At 32.1% G+C, this 19,138-nt stretch overlaps 2 protein-coding genes across 2 annotated transcripts; both read left to right on the forward strand.

Annotated features, from left to right (window-relative positions):
* Window positions 1-2,502: 2,502 nt before the first annotated feature.
* On the forward strand, window positions 2,503-3,976 carry LOC133191758 (uncharacterized). Its single transcript, XM_061327495.1, has 3 exons — window positions 2,503-2,849; window positions 3,271-3,274; window positions 3,674-3,976. Exons 1-3 carry the CDS (start codon window positions 2,503-2,505, stop codon window positions 3,974-3,976), a joined length of 654 nt encoding a protein of 217 aa, XP_061183479.1.
* A 3,325-nt stretch (window positions 3,977-7,301) lies between these two features.
* LOC133191759 (prostaglandin E2 receptor EP4 subtype-like) lies at window positions 7,302-16,081 on the forward strand. The gene is made up of 3 exons (XM_061327496.1): window positions 7,302-7,324; window positions 13,612-14,365; window positions 15,692-16,081. Exons 1-3 carry the CDS (start codon window positions 7,302-7,304, stop codon window positions 16,079-16,081), a joined length of 1,167 nt encoding a protein of 388 aa, XP_061183480.1.
* Window positions 16,082-19,138: the final 3,057 nt, after the last annotated feature.

Here is a 19,138-nt window from a genome sequence, read left to right on the forward strand (position 1 = left end):
AAAGATAAGCATAAAACATTATTTCCATAGTAATTTTTTTTTCAGTGGAGAATACGTTCTATTGCCTGGAAATTAAGCAGTGAAAATCAGGGAACAGAACTTCTTGTTTTGAGATTAGCTGTAACTAACTCCATAGTGGATCCATGGATTTATATACTGCTGCGGAAGGAGACAGTAAAATACCTTCACAAAAAACTAGTGCAGTGTAAATAATGTGTTGATCAGAACTAACAATTTACATTAATTTAAAAAAATCATTTCAAGAATCTTTTGGGTGAAAACTGTTTTCTGAGAGTGCATCCAAATCATACCAAAAACAATTGAAATGTGAACGTAAGAACATCCAGCTTTCGAAGTAAATTTCAAGTAAAATTATGGTTTGTACAAGAGAGATCCACGACAAAGCTCCCATTTCACGATGCTCAGTTTTTTCCCTTCAGTGTGATGCATGAATTGTGCATAATTTCAACCCCACTTTTTGTACCAAAGAAAATTGAAAAATCCGGATGGTAGATTTATATAGTGTACCTTCATTTTACGTTTTTATTTAGTGAAACAGATCCAACTAATTGACCTTACGTACATGTTTAACCTTGAAGCACTTTTACATCAGGGTTAAAACTTTAGTGCTTACAGGTAATTATTTATAAAGCGATGTTTATTTTTTGTTTGTGATTTCGTTGACTGACGATCTAAAGGGAATGTGGTCTAATTTAAAAGTGAATTGATGATATTTGTTTTCAAAGTTTTGGTGTTGGAATAAGAAATTATAATTTGGAAATTAGGAGAAGAAATATGTACTTGGAGTGTTGTGAACGTTACTTTTGATTACCTTGTGTGACTGTGTGACTATGTGACTCCCCCTCCCCCCCCCCCTCCTTCAAAAAACATACACATACAGAATATATGTACTATGTACCCTTAGTGTAATTATTGTTCTATTGCATTAATTTTATTTTCTTCGGTTGTTTTTTTTTTTTTTTTTTTTTTTTTTTTTTTTTTTTTTGGGGATAATATAGAACAAGTAAACATATCTTGTCAAAATGTTTCTGAGGGATTTGTATAATGACAGGAGGTCATTTTATCTGATTTCCCCATAGACTTCCAATGGCCTCTATAAAATGGGTCAATGGGTCAAATGTTCCGGGATAAAAATTATGTCAGTTCATTTGTAGGCGGTATTTTTTTTTTTAGAGTTTATTAAGCGGGAATTCTCTTATCAATTTCATACCACGGAGTTCTAGCCCCATCTTAATCTGATTCTGTTTCATAGATGTTCTAAACCCTGAGTTATTTACAACATCAAATTGTTTTACTCCGGAAGATGTTGTTGACATATAGCAAGCTTTGTAAATTCATTACCTAGAAATCAATATTTACAATTTCAGCAACTGAAGTGTTTTCTTAATGCTCGTATCAGAATGAACACAAAATACAAATATGCGTTTTGTATACCAGAGCATATAAATCTTTATTCCATATAAATACATGTGTTAAAAATACACAATATACATTCTTAATAAATGTCGTTATACATGTTATATAAAAAAACGACCCAACTCATGATAATTTTATCGACATTGTAGGAAATCAAATGAAGACAATTTAGCACTTTTTATCTGGAAGCTATATTTACAAAAACTAAAGGATAGTGTGAGATCAATAACAGTGCTTGAGTTTAACTGAGGACGAATATCCAACACACAGTACAATCTCAGATACCTTCAAGTGTTTCCTTTGGGTGTGTTTATACATCCTCTTAGGTAGGGTCACAAAACTGGAACACCAGTTGACATGTTGTCGCTTAGAGAAATGCTTTTATGCTAAAAGGGCATGATTAATAATTCAATATTAAATAGAGCATTTACAAATATCAAAAAGTTATCAAATGAGTTTACCTGTAATGATATTTTCAATCTTAGCTATAATAAAGAAGTAAAATGTATCTTTTACAATAGATTTTTAGGAATATACATCAAGATTGGACGGCTTAGTATCTCGTACGTACGGCTTAGTATCTCGTACGTGTGTTTTATTATCTCGTACGTACGACTTACATGTAGTATCTCGTATACATACAATACATCATCTCGTACGTACAACTTTGAATAAAATATTTTCAATTGGCATCAATACGCTTCCGTAGGATTGAGCTACAGGTCTTTTCGTGATAATGATAATGTATTCTTTTGTAACACTTTTACATCCTACGACCCCCGAAACAGTGTATCCATACTTTGTCTCGCCCCTGGGCCACTGCTTTTGAAAACGAGATATCCTGTTTTGTGTAGTATCTCCTTTTCAATGAAGCAATAGTGTTTGAACGGGTTGCCTTCATTTATAATGATTACAGAGGTACCGTTATCTTAAAATCCCGATGTTACCTAGAAATTGGCAAAACGTTCAGACGAAAAGACAAACGCAAATTTCTTGCATCATAGACTGTATTTCTTTCTACAACTGCGATCGCGATGCCAATATAAATAGATATATGCCTTTAAAATGAATGCCACGGAGACCCGCGTTTGGGAGTCAATAGTTCCCCCTGCTATACATTTTACATTAGGGATCCTGGGTAATGGAATCGCATTAACTGTGATTTTTCTCTCTACACATCAACACAAATGGCGGCCTTTTTATCGCTTGGTAGCAGCCCTGGCATTCACTGACGGCGGAGGAATACTTTTGGTGTATCCGACAGTAATGATCCGGTACACTAGTAATTTTTCCTACAAGTTTCCGGACGCTTTGTGTGGGTACAGTTCTTTCATTTTCTCCTTCACCATTTTGTGTTCTGCTATGCTCATTTTTGCCATGTCCTTAGATAGATTCATGGCAATAGTTTTTCCGTTTACGTATAAATCAGGAAACAAATATCGCCGTGTTAACATCACTTTGATCGTCATTTTTTCGTCCAGTGCCTTCGTCTGTATGTTACATCTAGTTGGCGTAGGATCTACCTATAATTTTTATCCGGGTTCCTGGTGCTTCTTTGATTTCGCCGGAAAGTCCCCTGGTGATATAGCTAATTCCTGCATTTATTCATTAATAGGCCTTGCTCTGCTTTTTACAACATTTCTCTTGAACATAGTTGTGATTGTAAATCTTTGTCAGAATAAAGGAAACCGGAACCGGAAGAAGAACATCGTATTTCTAATGACGCTTCTCACCCTGATCAGCCTACTTTGGACGCCTCTTATCGTAAGTATGGAATTAATTCAAAATGAATTGGAGAAATATGAGATGATATTATAAATACAATTAGTTTAGATTCGTTCGATTATCAAAACAGATTTAAAAGTAAAACAACATCGAGTTTCGTAGATGATTTAGTAAGGCATCGATTATACTATATGGATAATATAACTTTGATCAGACGTGACGTATTTCTTATTCTAAGAATAAACATGTATATGGTTTCCCATTTAGTCATCGTCTCATAATACGCAAAAAAGGTTCTTCATAATATCCAATGATAATTATATCAGGGGTTTCCCATAACGTCATCTTCCCATAATAGAAAAAAAATGAAATGTGAAAAGGTTTCCCATGACATCAGTCCACCAAACATATTTTATTTTCTAAGACTAATGTTTAGAAAATAAAAGATATCAATCTTGGACAGTTTCATGTTGTGGAATATCTATATGACATAAATCACATTTTATTTCAGATTGTGATATTAGCCCACGCTGTAGGAGAGATGTCGGGACAGGGTAATAGGGAACTGCTTGTTCTCCGGCTAGCCGTTTCTAACTCCATCGTAGATCCCTGGATTTATATACTGATACGGAAAGAAACATTGGAAGCTGTCAGACGATTCTTGAAATTTACCCAAGGGAACTTGTATGGCCTCTGTCTATCACCGAAGAAGATTGCAGTGTCGAAGAAATTATCTTCCGAGTCACGATCTCAATGTATAGCAGAGACGCCTGGAGCCATCTCATCCAAAACAGTAACGCAGACAAATTTTTAACTATCCTAATATACCAACAAAGAATGTCAAAACGGGAGCCATCTCATCCAAAACTGTAACGCAGACAAACCTTTAATTATCCTCAGAATGTACCAAAAAAAATGTCACAATGGGAGCAAACAGGAACATAGACAAACCATTAATTATCCTCCAAATATATCAACAAAGAATTCATAACTGTAGCCATTCCAAAACAGTAACATAGACAAATCCTCCATTTATCATTAGAGAAAATCACGTCTGAAGCCATCTCATATTAAACGAAGAAACTCTTAAATATCCCCCAAATATATAAGTAAAGAATGTTTCGTCTAAGGTCATTCCGTTAAAATTAGTAATACAAACCTTTGATTATCCTCCAAATATATCAGTAGAGAATGCTACATCTATAGGCATCTGGTCAAAACTAGTAACACAAACATTTAATTATCCTCCAAATATATTGGTAGAGAATGCTACATCCATAGGCATCTGGTCAAAATTAGTAACACAAACATTTAATTATCCTCCAAATATATCGGTAGAAAATGCTACATTCTGAATGCATTTTGTCAAAATCATAACATTCCCCAAATATATCAGTAAAGAATGCTACAAATAATTTGTCACGGTGTAGGAAACTAAGTCAAATATAGACAGCTGAGGTAAATATTAGTTTACCCAACGTTGTCTTTAATAACTAATTATCAAAGCGTACAATAATTTTATGGTCATTTCATTTCGACACCATAAAAAATTAATTACGGTAGTGCAAAATATAAAGGAAGTTCTAAAACTGCTTACTGAAGAGTTCTTAGTTCTTGGTAGTTTATGCAGCTGCCATCTGCTCTTTAGTGTAAAATGAAAAAAAGGCGGAAATCTATAGTATATGAAACCATTTGAAATATATCGAATATTCTTTACATGAAATTAGACCAAAATAAAGTAGCTGAATACAATATTTTCATCTATAGTCTCAATGTATGCAAACATCAGTGATTTCTTTTCACTAAAGCGTTTTTCCTAGGAATATATGTCAAGTACCCTTTGTTTAAAATGAACTAGATCAGTATGAACACCTTTACAATATTAAGATTTTTTTAAGTTCAGAAAACATTATTAGTATTTAGAGCTTCTTTAAATAATTAGACTGATCTATTCATGAAATGTTTGAATATTTGCGATGTCTTTTTTATATCTGTATAAAGAGGAGAATGCAATATGTAAAGATAACGGAGAATGATCAATCTCAAAAAATCTATAAACAAAACACGGATATAAAAGACCCCTTAAGAATTCCAGAAGGGGAACAGGTGCCTAGGAGGAGTAAGCAACCCCTGTTGACCGGTCAAACCCACCCTTAGCCATATGTATTGATCAGGTAGACGGAACATTCCGTAATCGAATTCAGTATAAAACAAGTCCTAACAATTGATATGAAACATGCCAGCCAATATGCGATCCAATGATAGGTTATGTTTGCTAATAAAGTCATTATAACGACAATAGAATTTACGAATTGCTGACTTTAAATCAAGGTTGTTGAAATCCATGTAACATCAACTTAGCTGTCAGACGCCTGCCTCGTTTTAAAAATTGATCGTACTCGGAACGTGCCCTTGAGTATAGAATAAGTTGATAGATGTAAAGACCATATGCAGGTTATAACTGAATATTACTACAAAAATAAGGAAGATGACGATGGAAAAGCTGAAATCATCTCGTTTGTCATACAATTTAGTTGTTAACTGGCCCTTATCGCCTTTTGTCAGTAAAACATCGAAATATGAAACAAATGTGGCAGACTCTGTGATGTTACACCTCAAGTTCACTGGGATTAATTGTACCTGTTCTGTCAATGTTGATTGTCATTTCCTAGCAGTATTACAATTCATATTTTTGCGTTGTTTAACATTGGTTGTTCAACATTGCATTCTCAATTCAGTTTTGTTTCGTTTTATTAATAGGTGGTTTGATATTTGATATTATGTAGGTCTCTAACAACGAAATGTAAGTTTATGCTTTAATTCATAGATTCGATATTTGCATTTTTAACTTTTTATCAAAAAATGAATGCTATCTTAAAAAATTGTATTTCTTTCATTTCCTCATTGATATAGCATTATATTTTATATATTATTTATTGCTTGTAAGATTTTGCATGGCCTCATTGAGAGATCAATAGATTCTTATTTGTCTTATATAGAGATAAACATTGTTTTGTATTGCCCGATTGCTAGGTTAAAAACCTTTGTATTGCCTAATTGACGGAATTTAAATATTTCATATAACTTATTGATTAAGTTTAAGAGTTTGTATTATTTCATAAACAAATGTTAAGAATTTCTTGTCAAATTAATGGAACAAACGATTTTGTATTGTCATAATGATATTGTAAAAATTATGTATTGCAATATTTATATATCAGAAGATTTTGTATTGCTTTTTTTATAAGGATCAACATTTTGATATTGTTAAACATTTTTATGTAAAGGATATCTATATTGTGTGATTTGATATTTGCTTTATCCAATGTGTTGAACTGGTATATATATTCGCAAGGCTTGCGCAATTAATTAAATTACAAAATAATTATAGTTATATTTATATCATACGATTTTCGCTTTTAACAAAACTTTGCGATAACCCCTGTGACAAGATGTTGATTGAATTCTACTCAAATCAACGCGAAAAATTGATGACGTTGCACTGTTGACGTTGACATGCCGAAAGAAAGTTATTTGTGCATACAAAATATGAAATCTTGGAATTACCAGGGTCATTCAAACAGTTCGTAGACTTTTGTCATAACTTTTTATTTAACGTCATATTATAAACAAATTTGGTACATAATTTACAATAGATTCAAATAATCTGAGTCAGAAATTGAAAATATCTTGATATTTATCAAAATTATTAAAGATTTAAGACAGCAAAAATGGGGTCACGGAGCAGGGTCGAAATTGATTGATATACTAATTATACACTTCATAATGTCTATAGTCATACCTCTAGTAAATAGCGCTTAAACGAATTAATATAATCTAAATGTTCAAATTTATTATTGCTCTATTACTTCAGATTCTAAAATGTAATGTAATACACTGCTTTGTTTAACAGATATCAATTTTTAAAGACAGATGGACTTCATTAAAAAAAACAAAAAAAAAACGATGATGTCAAGGACGTCACAGAGCAGCAAGTAGTGATAAAATTTTGCTTTGCATTATGGAAACCTCTAAAACAAGCTATGAAAATGCTGGAGGAACCATGAAAAATATAAAAATTGAACCTTACATTTGTATATAAATAAAGTTTTTTAGTAGTAAAGACTTTTAATTGGACGATGGACGGTCTACGAAGAAACAGGTTATAGTTAAAAACCTTCAAAAGACTTAGAAACGTCATGAAACGTGATGTGTGCTTCACTGTTGCAGAATTTGTAAAAGCAGAGTTAGGTGGTAAAAAATTTGAAAACACTGACAATCTAATTTAAGCTATTCGAACAATTGTTAGCAAACTAGGTGTCAAGTGTTATGGACACATTTTTATGAATGGGTAAGACGCTACAAACTGTGTGTGAAGCGAAAGGTAGAGTAATTTTTAGACACTTTCTCGATGTTGTTTTTGGCGTTACAATGTTGTTAAGCGTGCTCCTTGGTGAAAAAACATGTTGTTCTTAAAATTGAGTAACATGAGGTCCATTAAATCAAGTTGAATGACCCTTCACATCGTCAAAATAAATGTTTTTACCAATGAAAATGTGTTGATCTTAAATCTTTTAAAATTAATATGGTGATGAAGGATATTGTCTACGTATTTTTTGAACGACTCCCGTATATCTGCATCATCTTTTGAAACATATGTGATAATCTGTTGGAGATAAAATATGGAGATAACGAACAGCATTCAATCTCAGAAGTTCTTTCAAACAATACAAATCAGAAGCAGAGCAAATACAGACCTCTAAAACATCAGACGTGGGATCAGATGGCACGGAGGAGTAAGTATCCCCTGTCGACCGGTCACCGGTCCTTGTCATACCCGGGCAAATGGAAAAATGCGTTAAAAATTCAGTGTGTAAAAAATGGTACTACAAACATCAGTCAGCATTCGATGTAATGATATATTGTACTTGATTCATTTTATAATATTTTGACTGGAAGTTGTACAGTTGTGTAAGGACTGGGGATTCACGAATCTTTCTCTGAAGTAATTTTGTATACAGCGACAGTGCTAGGCTACTTGTAGAACCATGGTAAGCTATATAGTATAACGTAAGAAAACATTGTTGAAATTGAAATTGACTTGACTTTTCTGCATGGTCTAATGAATCATGCAACACAAACTTCACTGCTAGGCCTAACGTTTCTTATGAGAACGATTTTGGGCGGATGGGGGAGGGGGGTTAACATCCGTAATTCCATTAGCCAGTACTGGCATTTATTGAGGTAAAACGAGTTTTCACTTTTCTTGATGTTGACGAAAATCTTTGCTCATTAGCATTCATTTGATAATGCAGGAACTTTAGAAAATTCGATAAATTTACATCTTGATGTGAGGGATTGTTTTAAAACCGGAAATGATATTGATAAAGTATAGACCTACAAGTGGATAAAGCATAGGTTTATCTTATGGGTAGTATCCACCACACGTATGAGATAAATTTGCATACTCTATCTTTTCTTCCTCTATATACATATATAAGTCATAACGTTGTATCAGTGAACATGGTGTTATGAACAACTATAGCTCTACAGGCATATTTACCATGACGCCCTAATAGGCGTCATGGAATATGTCTCCAGAGCTAATATTGTTCATAATGTTCACCATGTTCACTGAAAGACCATTTCTTTAAAATTAGTTTTTTGATAGCATTTAAGATTTCGGATTGATTGTGTAATAGATTTTTTTTCAATTTTTTTCTTTATTGACGGAATATAAAATTCCTTATGTATTTTGATTTCCAATTCAGTAAACTTTTGTATTGCGTTTTAGTGCAGTTTAACATAAGTCATTAGAATCTTTTTTTATGACCTATATATTATTGTTCAAATCTGGATCAAGTCAAACCTATATATTATTGTTCAAATCTGGATCAAGTCAAACTTACAAGAAAGCAATGTTCTTCTGCAAATTGTTCAACTAAGTCAAATTACAAGCATTAGGAGAAACACTTAAGATGTCAAAACCAGTGAGGTGCCTTCCTGAATCCTCCTGAAGGGAGGGGGATTTTCACTGTCATTGCCTTATGGGGGTCACTGAAAAATACTCTATATTTTTACTTTTATATACACGAAAAGTTATGAGATACTAAATTAAACCTGCTTATGCTTTCATTTAATAACATTTATTGACCCTGTCAAAAATTTAATTACTGCCCTATAGTGAACTGGGGCCGAATTCTGTCGACTGGGATAAACGAAATTTTTACCAGCATCTGTGAGACAATTCCACATAAAAACAGAAGGAACTAGCTTTTTAAACACATTTCTCAGTGTCTATACGAAGTTATGTAAACTAAATGACTTATTTAGTGTGCAATAAAGAAATTTGTGTCAATTTGTTTTGATAGGAATACTTCAGATAAAGGTAATATTATGCAATAGTTCAGCAATTCCATGAACTATTCCCCTGATAAACAGTGCTTTAAAACAGGTAGTCAAATTGTTTTTCACTTATCTCAGGTACAAATTTCCATCATGCTTGTGAAATTGGGAAACACTTTTAAGATAAGATATGTATGTCGCAGTAAATGTAAAAAACCAAATAAAAGTCGGTCTATCGATTAAAAGGGTAGTAAAAGGGTAGTAAAATGTTGTAAGAATTATACCCCACCACCACCACGATGCTAAACATAACCTACAAAAATAAAACAGATGTGCATTGTACCTACCATATCACCCTTCAAAAGTAACAGTATTTGCATTGTTACTGTTTTGCAGCTTTTTCATTATGAAACAATTTTTTCCAAATAGTAAGCTTTTGAAGCACAAATATAAATTAGAGGAATACTGAACAAACTTTTGTAATCAATTTATGTTTTACCTGTTTTTAAAGATTTTTCTGTCAGCTATATTTTGCTTAGACATAAATTATTAAAGTTCTCTGCCATACAAAAGGATGAATATTCGATAAGACACCAATACAAGCCACAAAGAATAATTTCTTTGAGTAATTTTCTATTGAACAGATGCGACAAAATAAATGACAAAATAACTTAATAAATGTGGAAATTATAGTCTATGTTTTTATTGCTTATTGCTTATATAAATCACTTCACGTTTGAGTTGTTCGTACTGCAACACCCCATCTGATCCAAGATATATCACATAGAAAGGTAAAGTGGGGCACAATATATCACAGAATCCTCCAAGATATATCACATAGAAAGGTAAAGTGGGGCACAATATATCACATAGAAAGGTAAGGTGGAGCACAATATATCACAGAGATTAGAAAGGTGAAGCATAATATATCACAGAGGTTAGAAAGGTATAATCTTAATATATCACAGAGGTTAGAAAGGTGAAGCATAATATATCACAGAGGTTAGAAAGGTATAAACATAATATATCACAGAGATTATAAAGGTGAAGCACAATATATCACAGAGGTTAAAAAGGTATAAACGTAATATATCACAGAGATTAGAAAGGTATAAACATAATATATCACAGAGGTTAGAAAGGTATCAACATATCACAGAGGTAATAAAGGTATAATCTTAATATATCACATGGGTTATAAAGATGAAGCATAACATCACAGAGGTTACAAGTTGAAGTAAGCATAATAAATCCCGGGGGTTAGAAAGGTAAAAACATAATATATTACAGAGGTTAGAAAGGTGAAGCATTATATATCACAGAGGTTAGAAAGGTGAGGCATAATATATCAACGGAGGTTAGAAAGGTATAAACATAATATATCACAGAGGTTAGAAAGGTATAAACACAATATATCACAGAGGCTAGAAAGGTATACACACAATATATCACAGAGGCTAGAAAGGTATACACACAATATATCACAGAGGTTAGAAAGGTATAAACATAATATATCACAGAGGTTAGAAAGGTATAAACATTATATATCACAGAGGTTAGAAAGGTATAAACATTATATATCACAGAGGTTAGAAAGGTATAAACATTATATATCACAGAGGTTAGAAGGGTATCAACATAATATATCACAGAGGTTAGAAAGGTATAAACATAATATATCACAGAGGTTAGAAAGGTATAAACATAATATATCACAGAGGTTAGAAAGGTAAAGTGGACACAATATATCACAGAGATTAGAAAGGTATAAACATAATATATCACAGAGGTTAGAAAGGTATCAACATATCACAGAGGTAATAAAGGTATAATCTTAATATATCACATGGGTTATAAAGATGAAGCATAACATCACAGAGGTTACAAGTTGAAGTAAGCATAATAAATCCCGGGGGTTAGAAAGGTAAAAACGTAATATATTACAGAGGTTAGAAAGGTGAAGCATTATATATCACAGAGGTTAGAAAGGTGAGGCATAATATATCAACGGAGGTTAGAAAGGTATAAACATAATATATCACAGAGGTTAGAAAGGTATAAACACAATATATCACAGAGGTTAGAAAGGTATAAACATAATATATCACAGAGGTTAGAAAGGTATAAACACAATATATCACAGAGGCTAGAAAGGTATACACACAATATATCACAGAGGTTAGAAAGGTATAAACATAATATATCACAGAGGTTAGAAAGTTATAAACATTATATATCACAGAGGTTAGAAAGGTATAAACATTATATATCACAGAGGTTAGAAAGGTATAAACATTATATATCACAGAGGTTAGAAGGGTAGAAAGGTATCAACATATTATATCACAGAGGTTAGAAAGGTATAAACATAATATATCACAGTGGTTAGAAAGGTATCAACATAATATATCACAGAGGTTAGAAAGGTAAAGTGGGCACAATATATCACAGAGGGTAGAAAGGTATAAGCATGATATATCACAGAGGTTATAAAGAGGAAGCATAACTTCACAGAGGTTACAAGTTGAAGTAAGCATAATAAATCACGGAGGTTAGCAAGATATAAGCGTAATATATCACAGAGGATAGAAAGGTATAAGCATAATATATCACAGGGGTTTTAAAGATGAAGCATAACATCACAGAGGTTACAAGTTGAAGTAAGCATAATAAATCACGGAGGTGAGAAAGGTATAAGCATAATACAGACTTTAGAAAGGTGAAGCATAATAAATCACAGATGTTAGAGAGATGAAGTATAAACATAACATATCAAAGTGGTTAGAAAGGTGACGCATAATATATCACGGAGGTTTGAAAAGTGAAGTATAATATATCAGAGAAATGAAAAGTGAAGTGAACATAATTTCCCTAACAAAAATATACCATAGTAAACTATAGTTTACTATAGTTAACTAAAGTAAATCAAAATTTCAAAGATATCACTATTGTAAATCAAAGTTTTCAAAGTGATCATTATAGTGTCATAGTTATCATTATAGTAAATCAAAGTTTTCAAAGTTATCACTTAAGTAAATCAAAGTTTTCAAAATTATCACCATAGTAAATCAAAGTGTTCAAAGTGATTACTATAGTTTTCAAAGTTATCACTTTAGTAAATCAAAGTGTCAAAGTTATCGTTATAGTTAACTATAGTTTCATAATGTCAAAGTTATCACTATAGTTAATTTAGTAAATTATAGTTAACTATAGTTTACTATAGTATTTTTTTTGTAAGGGATATCACTGAGCTTAAAAAGTTGAAGTGAGCATAATATATTAATTTGTCATAACGATGTCCTATAATGTAGATAAGAAATCATTTTTAATGTTTTGAATTGCAATTTTTCCAAAGAAGACCAGAACGATAATCTAGAATTGAATGGCTTTTTTCAAATCTTAGTTACTAAAAAATGGAATGCTTGAAATGTATTTGTAGCAAATAAATTTGACTAAAAAATTCACCAGAGAAGAAAATAAAGAGTTCGGCTCGCGATTTCATATGGACAGTTTTGTCTGTTTTATCCACAGAAGATTTTTCATTGAAAATAATAATGAACTAATTCAGGTCAAATTATTCTTTTGGATCCCTTAGGATCGACCTTTCTGAATTTGCTGGAGAACGCTTACAATCATGTTCCAATTTCCCCCTAGACACGTCAAAAGGCATCAATGCAGGAACACAATTAATTTTCTTAAATGCCATTTGTGTGCATTTATAGCAACAGATCTTATAGGATCAACAATGAAAATAACTTTCTTTTTTATGGAACATTCAAGTTTCTCGACACCTGAAATCATTTTATAAGTTCGGAGTTGTTAATTAATAATAATAGTTTGATTTGCTGTTGATAACCTTCAAGTTTTTATTTTGATCTCATGTTGAATTTTATCACGTAAAACATGCATGTGATTTGTTATTTTACATGTAATATGTTTCTTTGGGATTAGGGGTGTGCAAAGATTTTTTTTTTTTAAATTGTTCAAAACGTAGCAAAGAGCAGTCTTATCAGTATTGCTTAATTCAAGTTCCGCCTTCCCAATTCTCTGTCATGGAGCATTGACAATTTCATTTTTGTAACAACTTTTAAATTGGTGTGCTAGATTTATAAATATGAACTCGTCAAATTTTCGTAACTCCTCTACGGATATTTGGGAATCTGCAGTACCACCTGCTCTTCAGTTTGCCTTTGGGGTGATTGGAAATGCGATTGCTCTTGTTGTGCTAATTTTCTCTTCAAAAAATCATCAATGGCGGCCATTTTACCGACTTGTATGTGGGTTGGCCATAACTGACGGAGGTGGAATTCTTCTGGTGTATCCAACAGTAATGAGTCGTTACGCGTCAAACTTCACGTTTACATTTCCAAAAGAGCTTTGTGATTACAGTTCGTTTATTTACACATTTACGTTAATATCATCCGCAATGATCATTTGTGCTATGTCTTTTGACCGATTTCTTGCCATTCTCTATCCATTTTTTTACAACTCGGGGAACAAAGGCCGTCGAACAAACTTCATTCTTGCATTGATTTGGTTGATTGGACTTCTTCTGTCCACCCTACATCTAATGGGTCTGGGGTCCAGCTACAATTACTATCCCTATTCCTGGTGCTTCCTCAACTTTGTAGGAGGAACCATTGAAGACCGTATCAATTCTTATATATATTCCATTTTTGGATTGCTTATTTTGATTTGTACCCTTTTTCTAAATATATCTGTGATTTTGAATGTGTGCAGAAAACTTAGACGAGGCAGTCAGATATCAACAGGACGAAGCGTGAAGAATGACGTCTACATCATCATCTTTTTACTGGTCATTGTCGTCATCTTCACTACATGCTGGGCTCCGCTCATGGTAGGAAAATTCGATTTTTTTTCAAAAATCCTAGTTTAAAAATTGCTGTAATTTGAAGGTAGCATTAGAAATCATAGGTGCTTACAATAACAATATTCAATGACATACATCTGTTAAGCATCCAGCCTTAGAAAGAAACGTTTATCAAGGCGAGCAATGAATCGTTTCAAAATTTTTAAAAATTTACAAAATGTTATTCACAATAACTGGTTTTAATGTCCAGACTAGCAACAAATTAAATTCCTTTAAAGTAACATTTTTTTATTTTTATTCCCAGTGAGTAATCTATGAACCAGTAAGAATAATAGAGGGTTGAATGATCTAAATTGGTTTCATTTTCCTTAAAACTCTGGAACGTTTTTTTTTCAGCATGGGTTATTGAATTTAAAACTGACGTATAGATTTAGACTTCCAAATCAGTTTGACATATTCATGGTATTCGAGATACCAGTGTTCGAGATACCAAAGTTTCACTGTATATCTCATTGCAAATCACAGAGAATGATGATCTTTCAAAAGCTATACTGATGCTTTTTTTAAAAAAAGGAAATCATCTTTGAACATTGAAAAAACATTTCAAGAATGAACATCGAGCTTAGCGTATAATTTTTGTGCTAAATAAATAAAAATTTTCAATAGCCATAAAAACACAATATTAATGGAGATAGCTCTATTAAAGTCACCAATAATTTCCAAAACCTTTAAAGACAACATACAAAAATATTTCTATAACATACATGTGGCGGGCAGACGGGTTCGATCGCCGAGGGCTAGATAGCTCAGTTGGTAAAGCACCTGACTGGAGATTTAGGGGGCCCGGGTTCCAATCCCGGTCTGGTCCCTCGAATTTTTCTCCTCTCCTGTATCATTTGGTACCGTGTCGTGCCCTGGAAGGGACAGGTGAAAGACCTGTCATGAAAGAGCCTGAGTTGGTGTTTTCGATGGGCGAAAACCTTTAAGGAGGGAGGAATGTGACGGTCAAACGCACTTAGTCTACGGTGGCCAGATACATGTTGTAGCTCAGTTAGTAGAGCATCTGACTAGAGATTCAGGGGGCCCGGATTCAAATCTGTCTAGTCTGGCACATTTTTCTCCTCTCCTGTTTTATACATAAAAATTTGGATTACAAATAACTACGTATTGAGGGGAAAGAATGTCATACTTTTTATTTGGATTTTTTTTAAATTAAATTTCTTTATGATATTTAGGATTTTTATGCATAGTTTTGCAATACGTCTTTCATAAATAGTTCGTTTTATCTTTTTATTCTTAAAATGTTTTGCCTTCATTTTAATATTTATTATTCAATTATTATTTGGCTTTCAGGTTGTGATCTTTTCACATGCTGCATCCTTAATGGAAACATCAGATATAGAAGGTGGTCAGTTAGAACTTCTCGCTTTGAGATTCGCTGTGACCAATTCTATCATTGATCCTTGGATCTATATATTACTAAGAAAAGAGACTCTTGTTGGGCTAAGAAAACTAAAAAGAGGGTTGATGCTCAGAATAAAGATTGTCAACGAATCTATCCATGACAACAGTATTAACAGAAATTCGGAGAGAGAACGCCGTAGGTATCCGTCAAAGGTAACGCAAACTGGGTCGAGGACAACTTCGAAGAGAACAGAAGAACCGAGTTCAAGACCACATATTTTGGAGAAAATTAAAGTATTTACAATCACGAAGGGTACATATAACGAGCATTCTCTCTAACAAGATACAATTCATCCTTTACATCCTTTCTTAATTCAAGGCTTAAAGACTGCAGTGAAAGGACAAAGAAGCACGGAGTTGTGCTGCGGTTGTACCTCTAGCTTACATTTACTGACCACTGCCTGGAAAAATTCATAAAATGTATTATCTGATATAACCGGAAAACTGTTGTCAAAACATTATTTTTCCTAAATAACTATTGTATTTTCCCTAAAATAGTTTTTTTTTTTTTTTTTGGGGGGGGGGGGTGATAAAGGTATTGCCGATAAAATGCAAGGACATTGATTCACAGAACACTTTAGTATCTTGACATTCATGATAATCCGGTTTCTGCAGTAAGTGAAAAAGATATATCATGTATTTCATACTGTAGATATACTCAATATATCATCGTTTTAGCAGAGCAATGATATTGAAAACTGTTTACATTTTCCTTTGTTCGTGTATTTTGGTAAAATTTCTATAGATATCTATAATGTGTTTATGAGACATGCCATTGCTAAAATAACAACGATCGACAAAAGTGTTGATAAATCTAACACCATATTGAAAAATGAAATGTTTTTATTTAGAAATAAAAGGAGCTTTTAAAATATTAAAGTAACATTGGATTTTTTTTACCAAAAGTAATATAAAAAAAAATAGTGTATCATGTGGTAACGCAAACTGGGTCGAGGACAACTTCGAAGAGAACAGAAGAACCGAGTTCAAGACCACATACTTTGGAGAAAATTAAAGTATTTACAATCACGAAGGGTACATATAACGAGCATTCTCTCTAACAAGATACAATTCATCCTTTCTTAATTCAAGGCTTAAAGACTGCAGTGAAAGGACAAAGAAGCACGGAGTTGTGCTGTGGTTGTACCTCATCAATTATTTTTTCCGAAGTGTGGTTTTAAAGGTTACAACTATCACAATTTTAATACATGACTATAGTTGTTAATTTGTATGGCAGATTACTGTTTTAGCTCACAAAAGGTTATAGTGAGATTTTTTTTATCAAAATTTGTAAATCGTGGATAATTATGTATGTACGTTAAATCTCATATATCTCTCTATTTGTCTGATTACTATTTCCTAATATTTTGGGCTTTTTTTAAAATCAGTGCTACAATATCAACAAAGTTTACCTGGGGTTGAATTTTTTTTTTTTTTTTTTTTTTTTTTTTTTTTTTTTTTTTTTGAATGAAAAAAATTTAGGGAAGGATGATAAATAAATAAAGGAGATAGGATGGTTATAAAATCGTTCAAGAAAAAAACAATAATAAAGTATACACTTCCTTAATGTTCACCATGCAAGATAGAATTAGTTTTTTTAACCGTGCCTCTGGAATTACGATTAAGTGAAAGTAAGGAACAAAATGTTGACATATGAACTCATTCCTCAAAGCAACGTAAAATTGTGTTAAGAAACAAAAGAATTAATAATGAAATTTGACAATGACTTACTACAGATTTTATAGATTTTTCTATGAAAAGCACAATGCAAAAGAATTGAAAACTCGGTACATTTCTAATATGATCGCAATATATAGAACAAGACAAATGCCTTCATATTACTATCAGTTATAGTCTTGAACAAATTCTGAACAACGAGAAATTGTTGGCCCATTGTTGACCTCTTTATACTGAAGTGGATGTTCTTTAATGTATTTCAGTCCATATCTAGCTTACATTTACTGACCACTGCCAGGAAAAATTCATAAAATGTATTATCTGATATAACCGGAAAACTGTTGTCAAAACATTATTTTTCCTTAATAACTATTGTATTTTCCCTAAAGTATTTAGTATCTTGACATTCATGATAATCCGGTTTCTGCAGTAAGTGAAAAAGATATATCATGTATTTCATACTGTAGATATACTCAATATATCATCGTTTTAGCAGAGCAATGATATTGAAAACTGTTTACATTTTCCTTTGTTCGTGTATTTTGGTAAAATTTCTATAGATATCTATAATGTGTTTATGAGACATGCCATTGCTAAAATAACAACGATCGACAAAAGTGTTGATAAATCTAACACCATATTGAAAGATGAAATGTTTTTATTTAGAAATAAAAGGATCTTTTAAAATATTAAAGTAACATTGGATTTTTTTTTACCAAAAGTAATATAAAAAAAATAGTGTATTATGTGATAAAAAAATCTATAGAATCATTTTACATGTTCTAAACGTTTTCCAAAATTTTACAAAGGTTAAACAAAGTTACATGGAACAAACTATCCCAAAAATACTAATAAAAACTATATCAAACGAGCTCATAGATACCATTAAAAGCTATATCAAAGGAGCCCATAGATACCGTTAAAATCTATGTTATACGAGTCTATAGATACGGTTAAAAGCTATATCAAAAGCCCTAATTTAAACGTAAAGATTTGTTTAAATGAATTTAATAAATCTAAAGAATGTATCAACATTTTACCTTGTATATTATACGATGATACAATTCCTATATTTAATTCTAGTCATTTCCGAACGTGATGATTATTATTACTTTTATTTTTTTACATTCTCAATTTCAAATATAAACCAATGAAAAAATGCGCATTTATTATTTCTAGGAGATTATAAATTTCATCTTGCATTACTTTTCTACACTTTATACAACTATTCCTCACTATAAACTAAAAACTAGACTTTTTGGTATCATAGACAGCTGCTTCATTAATAAAATTGGAACTCGAAAATTTTCGTGTCTCGTGATTGGTCATCAACAAAATTTGTTAAAAATCTTCTGATTCTACACAATAGTACTGTGAAGTTGATATTGAAAGAATGTTGGAATTTTTTATTTCAAGTTCACTGGGATGTATCGAGTCATATGACTATCGTTATTTGATATGTCGTCGATATATATCTAAATGTCGAGTCGAAGGCCAAAGCAAGGGTCCTCTTCCTTTCATTTATAATTTTTAAATAAACTCTGCTTTATATGAGTACAAATAAAGGTTTGCTGATAATTAAGGGGCGGAATGGGTACCCATGGAAATTCAACAGATTGTTGGAAGACCTGATCTTCAAAAACTACATAGATATTGTCA

Source organism: Saccostrea echinata, unplaced genomic scaffold, assembly GCF_033153115.1.
Source record: "Saccostrea echinata isolate AGI-Se365-2 ecotype Australia unplaced genomic scaffold, CSIRO_AGI_Sech_v1 ptg000024l, whole genome shotgun sequence".
NCBI lineage: Eukaryota > Metazoa > Mollusca > Bivalvia > Ostreida > Ostreidae > Saccostrea > Saccostrea echinata.